The following is a 10,363-nucleotide window of genomic DNA, read 5'->3' as shown; positions in this document are numbered from 1 at the left end:
AAGCAGATCTGACTGGTACAGGAGGAAATTGTCCCTCCTTCTCCAGCAGAGCATCTGGTGGATTCGAACCATGTACCTTTGGGATTGCAGTACAGCTTCTTGCCACTAGGTTACCAGAGCTCCCCCTCAATTTTATTTTCAAGACACAAGAAAGCCAAGTAACATTTGATGAGCATTGGCTGAGTGCTAGATCCAAGTACACACTTAGCACACATCTCTTCCTTTCTGTTAGTCTTTACTACAAATACATAAGAGTGTATACTTTTTGTATTAATTAATACAAAAAGAGTTAAGAACATTTCCAAGATTATGTAAGTGGCAGAGGTAGAAGTTATAGTTGTATATTTCTGGCCTAAAAGTCTTTTTTTACTAAACTGTTCTACCTGCCAGATAAGGTAGCTGGATATTGTCTTCCTTTTGTGTCCCTACACTACTTACCATCCACTAAGTAGATTTTGTTTTTAAAGAAGTAAATATTTTTGTGTATCTTTGGTTTCTTTTGTAGTGGAAAGTTGGGGATAAATGTTGTGCCATTTGGTCAGAAGATGGCTGCATTTACCCGGCTACCATTGAATCAATTGATTTTAAGAGAGAAACCTGTATTGTGGTTTATACTGGATATGGGAATAAAGAGGAACAAAATCTGACTGATCTACTTTTCCCAACATTTGGAGGAGCTAATAATGTAGACCACAGTGTTCAGGAGATTACTCAAGAGGTAAGACAATTTGAAAAACAAGTAAAATTCTTAGAATCAGAGAATGTGTAAGAAACTAATTACTATAATCAGTTTGATCTATTGAAGCACTAACACTTTTAAAACTGTGACATTTTTATAATCATACTGCCTGTTTTTTTCTTCCTTTTTACAGAATGAAAATGAAAGTCAAATTTCAACAGATGACAGTGAGAACTCCTCCAGGTCTCCTGGAAATAAATCAAGTAACTTTAAGTCTAAAGCTGCTCCGTGGAACTCTTTTCTCCCTCCACCACCCCCGATGCCAGGACCAGGACCAGGAAAGGTAAGCTTACTACTCAGAAAAAAATTTCCCAAGAAATAATGGATAGAATTGGAACATTGACTTTCTGCATAAACTTGATGGTCAAACCTACATGGCACAATATTGTGAAAGAACACAAGCTGACATACACCTGTCCTGAATTTAAATCATGTACTATGTTTCCTTATTATGCTTGAATGACTGAGTCTTGGTTGATGTACAAGTTTCTCATGAGCACAGTTAAATGTTGTGGAATTCTCATTCTTTTCATTGTTAGCCGTAATTTGAACATGTTATTAGAAGATATCAGCCTGTAGAGAAGGACACCACACTCAGAAATGTATAGAGAGTTGGTCCATGAGAATAAATCCCTCAATGAGATAGATTGACACAGTTATTACAACAGTGGACGTGAGCACAGAAGAGATTGAGGATGTGCAGAATCTAGTAAGATTTTGATCTGTTGTACATAGGGTCACGGTGAGCCAGAATTAATTTGCCAGCTTCTAAGAGAAGATCACATAAATGCTACACAGTCACAGATTCCATTTGAGAATTCTTTGAAAAAGAAATAAGATAGGAAATGATGCAGAATATAAAGAGTTTTATACTGAAAGACACATATATATATACTTTTATACTGAAAGAGTTTCCCAGCCATTTTTGTGGAATGCTAAGAAGAATTAAACTATCAATTTAGCAAAGTTATATAATAATACTTTATCATCAGGTGGATGATACTCTAGCTCTTCAGAAGACCACTTTTGTAAAATTCATGAAAGTAGACAGAAAATATAGTACAGGTGCCCTTTTTTTGCAGTTTATAAATATTTACATCTAATGTGGATGTTTTGTTGTTATTATTAGGAGCCATCAAGTCAAATATGACTCCAAACAACTGTATGGACAGGAAATGTGAACCTTGCCCTGTCCTGCCCCATCCTCATTCATGATCTCTCATATGTTCCCGCCCATTTTTAGAGTCACTATGTTGATCCATCTTGTTGAGGCTCTTCCTCTCTTTCCCTAATCTTCCACCTTTCCCAGAATGATGTGTTTTCCCAAGGACTATTGGTAGAGGGAGCTATAGTGGCCTGATGGTGAGGAGTTTCACTGCCAACCCAAAGGCAATTTATTTGAATCCACCGAGAGAGTTGAGAAATCTCCCCTACTGTAGTTTCCCGCCTCTGACAACCCGCTGGAGGGTCAGCTGTGAATAATAACAGTATGGATAGAATCTTTTTTTTTTCTTCCTTTATCAACAGTGAATGACTAGAAACCCTAAGTCTTTGTAAACTTTCATTAAAATTAATAAAAAAATTACATTTTACCAGTAAAATTTATTCTGATTTTAATATTAACATTTGTTTTTTATATTTAATCTCCTTTTTTCAAATCCAGCTTTTTTTTATTAAATTTTACTAATTTTAATAATCATTTACAGAGATTTTGGGTTTCCATTCATTCATTGTTGCACTATTTTCTCTACCCTCCCCCCCAGTATGTTCCTCTTCCCCCCGCTTGAAAGTCTGTTCTAATTGTCCCATTGCCACAGTGTTTGTCAAAGCCAGTTCTGATTAATCTCCTTTGTCAGTGTGTCCTTTGCCATTCCCTATCACACCTCCCTGAGAGAGACTTCACCCTGATTCATAAGGAAAAGGGGATGGCGTGTTCTCCTAGCTACTTCCTGCTGAAAAGGGACACTGTAGGTTTCAGGGTGAAGATTGTCTCTCACTACTTTTAAGGGCATCTTTGGCAATAGGAAACACATAGATGATTATGGAGATTGATTTTGGAATTTAGATGCACTGTTATCAGTTGTGCTTAGCTGTACATGTTCATATCCTTGAAGATGTATCGTGGAACTGTTGCAGCCTAGAAGACACAAATTTGACTAACAAGTTAAAAGTACATGAGTCAAAAATTAGAAAGCTCTAATATTCCAAGTAGAGGTTCTACCAGTGGCACAAAGTAAGTTACAGAGGGAAGGTAGTTCTTAAAATAAAAGGCCTATTGACTAGCACTTTGTGTATTATAGTATAGAGGTTAGGAACCATAAGATGTAGAAGTTTAACTATGTCATTTATTGTTCTTAAGTCTTGGAGCAAATTCCATCTACCACTGGGTTGTTTTCTAGCTTGGAAGTCCACATGCAAGGCAGAGGTGAAGTAAGGAACTGCTTTAAAAAAACTTTAAGTTAGAGTAAGGATGGCAATGGATTTATAACTGCTCATGCCAATAACACTATATCGTGGCATGGAGGAGGATTAGTGGAACTGTATCCACATTTACAATATTCTTCTTACCAAAACCATTTATGGAAAATAGGAGCATTGGAACATGTATCTCTGGATTGGAAATGGTCATATTGTTAATATTTCTAGCCTTAAGCGTAAAAGATTATAATGTTCAAAATTATTTGTTATACATTTGTTTAAATTTTTCCCTCTTTTAACAACTGGGATCTAGAGGGAAGAGAAAAGACCAGAGAATGGCCAAAATTATTGGGGCAGCTACTGCTGCCAGTTTAGGGCCTGTGGCAGGAAAAGGAAGTATTACTCATACACAGTGCCATCCAAAGGTAATAAAGGAGGAGGTCAGAATTGCTTCCACTGTGGAAAGCTGGGCCACTTCAGTAGACAGTGTCACAGGTGAGAGCCACAGATAGGCAAGGGAGTAAAGAGGAAGCTCCCACTCACTTGCTTTAAGTGTGGATCTGAAGGACACTTGGCCAAGGGTGGCCCATATCAGGTCCTCGTGGCTGACAGGACTGACAGGCCCCAGCTCCCAGCTGGAAACAAAGGAGGGCGCTTCAATGATTTAGATCCTCCCAGAAGAGCTGTGGGTGAGCATTAACATTACTGGTAGGTATATTCGTTTTCTCCTTGACGCAGAGCCTACTGTTTGGTCCTAAAAGCCTTCTGAGGTCCCATCTCTTCTCACTATTGCTTTTGGAAATGACGGAAAACTTCATATGGATAGAATCTTAAAAGGGCTCCAAGTTGTTTTGAATAGATAATAATGTGAATTATAAGGCTTCTTTTAAGTAGTAGAAATATAACAAAAAAGATTTGTTTCTTTTTGATTGACTTTTGCTTTGCTTTCACGTTTCTTGAAGTGAAAACGAGCAACCTCATAATTTTTTTAGATTTGAATTATGCTTAATTAATTGATTTCAGGGGACTAATCTTGTTTGGTGAGAAGTATGCTAGTTTTTACAATATATACTCTTTAAGTATGTGTGTGTATAAGACAGATGTCTGTCCAGAGAATATACGATTTATTATCCATTAGAAAATATAGTCTCTTATGATTGAACTATAATATCCTACTAAATACCAATGTCTCTAATTTATGAAATAATTAAATTTTTTTGTTTTTATTCCCCAAAGAACCATATAGAAATAAAATTAAAAAAAAAAAAATAAAGAACTCTGGAAGGTTGTGAGTTTTACTTTTTTTTTCTTCTTAAGCTTTATTTTTTTAAAAATAATTTTAATGAGCATTTACAGAGATTTTGAATTTCCATTCATTCATTGCTGCACTTCTCTCCCCGCCCAGCCCCCCCCCTTCGCTCCTCTCTTTCAAATAAAAGAAACACTCCCTCCCTGGGACATAATCTCCCCACACCCCTCCCGCCGCCCAAAGTACATTCCACTATGCAGCCTTAATTGTGGACTTTTGTGTGAGTTTTACTTTTAAATATATTTCACTTTAGTATTTGTATAGGAAATTACACTTATTAGTTAATCTCTGTAATACAGATATTACTGTGGGCAATCATTTTGTTTCTTTTGATATTAAATCCTTTTCCTCTCTTTCATTGAAATTAGCAAATTAAGTTTCCTTTGAAATGTTTCTTTGCAGCCAGGCCTAAAATTTAATGGCCCACTACCACCGCCACCGCCGCCACCCCCTTCCTTCTTATCATGCTGGTTACCTCCATTTCCTTCTGGACCACCAGTAAGTGCAAAAGAATTAGATTAAACTTTGCTTTCTCATACATGCTGTAGCATTTAGCAGAATGTAGGTGATTGTGTCTCATTCTTTTAGAGAAGGAATTGCACTTTACAGAAAGGAATAATGACTTGCTTTTCTAGGTAGGTATGACTTTTAGCCTCTTGTCCAATAGACTCTGTTTCTAATAATAAAATTTTAATCTGCAATAGACTGGATATAAAGACTTTTTGACAGGTTGGTGTTTTGGATTGGATTAGATAAGTATTTTCTCAGTATCTTTACTTAAAACTGTCCTTGAAATTTTTTTTTAAAAAAATGTAAATTTAAAAAAAAAATAATAAAGTTTTCCCCTTTAAAGAAATGACTTTGGAAATAATGTACATTTCCATAGCACCAACACTATAGTTTCTCAAGTCACAATAAGATATGTAGAATTACATGCCTTCCATAATTAATATAAATGCCAGCATCTCTAGTACTTATTTCTGTTACATGCCAAACAAAATCAAGAAAGCAGCCATCAAACAAGAGACTCATAGCTTCAGACAAGGCAAACTCCAGGATAGCAGATGCTGCTTCAGTGAAGGGTTTCTGGCATAGCCAACGATGAGGCTGCCAGAGACTGTCCCCAAACCAGCACCAGAACCAGCCACTCCGACTGTTGCAGCTCCTGCACACATCAATTTGGCAGCAGTATCAGCGTCTCTGCTGATTGCACTGGTTTGAAGCTCCCTTGGGATTAGCAGAGACACCATTCTGAGCCTCACTAAATACTGCTGAGCCCTCTTCAGCCCTCGTATCTGGTCACCATAACACTGATGCAGTAATTGATCTCTGTGCAGCCCAGTATCCAGCTCAGATCAGGGCATAAGTGCAGGTGAACTTGGCGCAGGCGATCAGCTTCAACTATTGGGCGGCAGTGTGGCTGGAAGACTTGGCTGAGAGGTGGCATGGGCCCCTCTCCCGCTTCCTCCTCCCTTCTCTGCAGTGACAGAGGTGGCAGAGAGTGGAATATTTACTCTTGATATTTTACTTGTAGTTACATAATGAAATAGAAAATATCGTTGTAGTCAAAGAAAAATGTTGAAACATTTTTAGATCTAATTTCATCCTTGTTCAAGTAAGTTTTAAATTACTGGTTGGCTAGCATTCTGTATGTGGATTGATTTGTCAGATTTCACTTTTTGTTTTAAAAATATTTACTTAGAGCAAAAATACTTGTTTTAAAATTTTTTTTTCTTCTATTTCCAGATAATTCCACCCCCACCTCCTATATGTCCAGATTCTCTTGAAGATGCTGATGCTTTGGGAAGTATGCTGATCTCTTGGTACATGAGTGGCTATCATACTGGCTATTATATGGTAAGTAATCACTTAGCATTTTTATTTAACAATGCCTTTGTGATTGTGTGACTTACTTTTGTTTCTTTTTTTACCTAAACATCATTTATCACATGCCATGTGAAAGAAACCAGTCATAAGGGACTACATAATATATAAATCTATTTCTATAAAATGGCTAGAATTGATGAGAGGCTTGCTAGTTTTTACCGAAACAGAAATTGGTGCTTAGGTTGGCATGTATAAAGGGTAAGGTGTTGGGGATTGATGGCTAAGATGTACATTTTATTTATTTATTTTTTAATAATGAAAACATTCTAAAGCTTAGGGATACCCAGTTCTAAATGTACTGAAAACCAATGACTTGTACAGTTTAAATAGGTGAATTTCATGTGATGTGAATTAGATCTGCACAAATGTGTTGGGGGTGGGGGAGTTGTTTCATTATCTAGGTCCTAAAGTTAAAAACAGGGACTTCTGGTGCCTTTAAGGAGCTACGCTGTCAACCCAAAGGCATGTGGTTTGAATTCACCATCAGCTCCATGGGAGGAAGATGGGCAGTCTCCTCCAGTGCTGTTTACTGCCTCTGACAACCCACTGGAGGATCAGCTATGGGTTGGTTTAGATTTGATGATACATAGCAACAGCAAAGCTACAAACTACCTTAAAATTTGTAAGTGCCATCTAAGGCTTAAATTATTCTTGTGTTAAACCCAGAAAATGTAATTGTACTTTTAAAAATCTTGTTTTAATTATTTATTGTAATTAGATGTCATAGGGTCAGCTACAATTCATAGTGACCCTAAGAATAACAGATCAAAACCCTGTCCTATCGTGCTCCATCCTCATGAACTCTGACGTGCTCAAGCCCAATGTTACAGGCACCGTGTCACAATCCATCTTGTTGAGTAAGGGAGGCAGTTAATTATTTAGACAGTTCACCACTGAGTCCATATCCACCTGCTAGTCCTGACTCACCTTGTTCCTCCATTGCTCCAGGTTTCTGGAAACCAATGTGCCTTGGGTGGCTGCCTACAAGCTTTTAAGACCTGGCACAATACACATTCAACTAGAAGGCATTCATTCATTTATTTGCTGCAGACGTCAGTAATTTATTGTATATTTAGTCCAAACACATTCAAAATGGAAACCCAAAGAATACTTTCCACCTAAAACAATGAAACTAGATTCTACCAGCATATAATGCTTAACACATTACACCAGTAAAGATGGTAATCCATTATGTTCTATACCTACTAAAGCCAAGATGTTAAAGTCAGTTTGGTTGCAATAGTGTCAAAAGGATAGATTATTACCATAAAAAAAAAACCCAAAAAACAACCAAAATCAGCAAATAACAGTTATGGCAGATGATTATTTTTGCCCTGTTTCACTGAAAGGGGGACATAATGTTAAAAGTCCACAGTACTGCAGGTGAACAATCACCATGTAAACTTCTTCGTATGTTTTATTCATGGTATGTAAAGACTGAAGCTGAATTGCTCTTTGCTCTAATTTTTCATTACACTTAGTTATTTGTCATTGGTTTTGGTGCCAAAACATAGTTAAATAGTTTTATGAGTAGCAGGGCAATACATGGGATAAGGAGGGAAGGAGTCTAAACATTTTATATATAGATATGATGGAAAGAAACAACAACAAGAACAAAAATATCCCACTAATTTTGGGGGCGTGGGGTAAGAACACTGACAATAAGCCACATATTTAAAAGCAGTTTGAATAAAGGCTTCAAAACTCGAAAGTAAGCTTCTAGTGAAAACTTCAAGTACTATACCTAACATCTGAAAATGTTTAAAACTTTCAAACAGATGAAAAAAAGAACTTTAAACTCAAAAAGTAGAAATATGTGTCCTCAAAACTATATCCAATAGTGCAATACAACTTTTCTTCAAACATGGAAGACCTCATTAAAGGGAGTAAAAAGGACAGAATTCATTTTAATCATATTGTCCAGTACATGAAAAATAAAATGTTATCATTTGCTAGTTTACTAGACAGTACAGTTACATAATTAATTCCTATCTAATTTGCAAATAGGGCAACTGCAATTTGTTTTTAACCAATATAGAATGGAGAAGTCTTCTATGCTAACAAAGCAGCTTTAATAGTCACACTTATTCATCTCACTCCTAACCCAAAACATCAGAAACTGGTACGTACTGCATGCTCCAAGCATAAAATTAGAGATCCTTCACCATATCTGTGATTTGCTGGAGCTTGCTATAAAGACAGACTATAATGCAGCAGCTACAAACTTTGCTCACAGAATTGTTTAAAGATTCATGTAAAAATAGAAGATGTCATCCCAGACTTAAATTTGAGCCACTCAGGTGCTGACATCAGTTCAAGAATTGTTCAAAATAAATGACACTTCCCTGCCCCCTAGTAGAAAATTCAAACACTTAAAGAGCTGCTGCTGTTCTTTGAAAATTGCAGTATCCTCTATTCAGGCTTACTTGCTATTTATGGAATCTAACTACTTTTAAAATGTCACTGAAACTACATCAAGTTGACTGAGTTTTCAAAGCACCTCTCAAGTGATACACTTCAATGTTCAAAATCTTGCTAAGAGAAAGTCAACTAGAGTCATACTCAAAAAGTTGACTTCCTACTTCCCTTTCCCTCCCAAGCACACAAGACTCCCCCCAACAGAGAACACAACATTGTTAACTAAAAAACAAAGTAAATAATATGCTAGTTAATTTTACTGATTTTAAAGATACTGCAATTTTTATACACTTCAATGATTTTTCAATATTTTGCACCTGTTTGGCTTTGCAGCACAGCAATTCATACATTATACTGTACAAAATTACCAGCAAGACTGGAATAATGTATTAATAGAAGACACCATCATGCTTATTACATTACCAGTGAAGAAAAATACAGGAAAGACAATTTTCACTGTACACAGCTTAAAGAAGGAAAGGGGGTAGGAGGAGTGTGTTGAGCAGCCAGTCATCCCTGTACTGAAGAGGGCCAGGTAGAAAATCTTAGTTATGGAGCTATTAAACCAAGAAATCTGGAGAACAACCACTTGGCCAACTGACTGGAAGAAATCGATATTTGTTATTTTCTATCTCATTTTCCTCCCCTCTATAATCCTTCTCATCCCCAGTAACCATGCTTCTATCTTAATCTTTCTGACAGTTACATGTACTCTTCCACCATTCCCAAGTTATTAAAATCAGGAGTAATATCTAGAAAAACCTACCTGGAAGGTGTCAGAGTAACTGACAATAATGGAGAATTTAAAGATCTAGCATGCCTGATTCTGGCCATAGTCTTTTCAATCATTTGCTACAATGCTAAGAGCTGGACAAAGAATTAGGATGACAGAAGAATAGTAGATGCCTTTGAACTGTGGTTTTACTAGAGTTAGAATGTCCCATTGACTGCCAAAGAAAGAAACAGATATGTCTCAGAGAAGGTGCAGCCAGATTGAGGCAAGGATGATGATGAGGCTTTGCCCCATACTTTAAGGACAGGAAAGGATTCAGATCTGTTCATAGGATCACTAGGAGTCATACTCAAGTCGACGGCACCTAACAACAAAAAGCCTTTAGATTTTTATCACTCACTCATTGCCATCAATTTGGATCTTACAGCTGACAAACCCTTCCTTGGGTTTCTGATGCTGTAAATCACATGGGAGGAGATTGTCCATTCTTCTCCTTTAAGAGTAGTTAGCGGATTTGAACCACCAGGGGCATAGTCTCTGCTTAGAACTGCAATTCTCTATGGACCACACTACTTATAAAAGTTGCCTTACATAGTATTTGTCCTTTTGTGACTTATTTCACTCAGTATATTGTCCTCTAGATTCATCGATGCTTTGTAGTATTTCAGAATTATTTACCTTTTTTTAAATTTCATTGATAATAATGGGTGACTAGAATGGAAAAGTTGGGAACAAAGAAGAAGATTCAGTAGATGGAAAGCATGGACTCGGTGACAGAAATGGAGATGGAGAGAGAATGATCAAATTTTGCACAATCAATGACTTATTCATAGCAAATACATTTTTAAGAGACATAAAC

At 36.8% G+C, this 10,363-nt stretch overlaps 1 protein-coding gene across 1 annotated transcript in view; it reads left to right on the top strand.

Annotated features, from left to right (window-relative positions):
- Nucleotides 1-10,363, top strand: part of LOC102843772 (survival of motor neuron protein-like) — a 36,890-nt gene that overhangs the window by 15,660 nt on the left and 10,867 nt on the right. The window contains exons 4-7 of the mRNA XM_006900035.1: nt 506-718; nt 873-1,022; nt 4,869-4,964; nt 6,213-6,323. Of these exons, the coding sequence (XP_006900097.1) occupies nt 506-718; nt 873-1,022; nt 4,869-4,964; nt 6,213-6,323 (570 nt within the window). The remainder of the gene's footprint in view (nt 1-505; nt 719-872; nt 1,023-4,868; nt 4,965-6,212; nt 6,324-10,363) is intronic.

Source organism: Elephantulus edwardii, unplaced genomic scaffold (genome assembly GCF_000299155.1).
Source record: "Elephantulus edwardii isolate Elephantulus edwardi_28Jun2011 unplaced genomic scaffold, EleEdw1.0 scaffold00271, whole genome shotgun sequence".
NCBI classification, from domain to species: Eukaryota; Metazoa; Chordata; class Mammalia; order Macroscelidea; family Macroscelididae; genus Elephantulus; species Elephantulus edwardii.
This window is presented reverse-complemented; position numbering and strand designations above follow the sequence as displayed.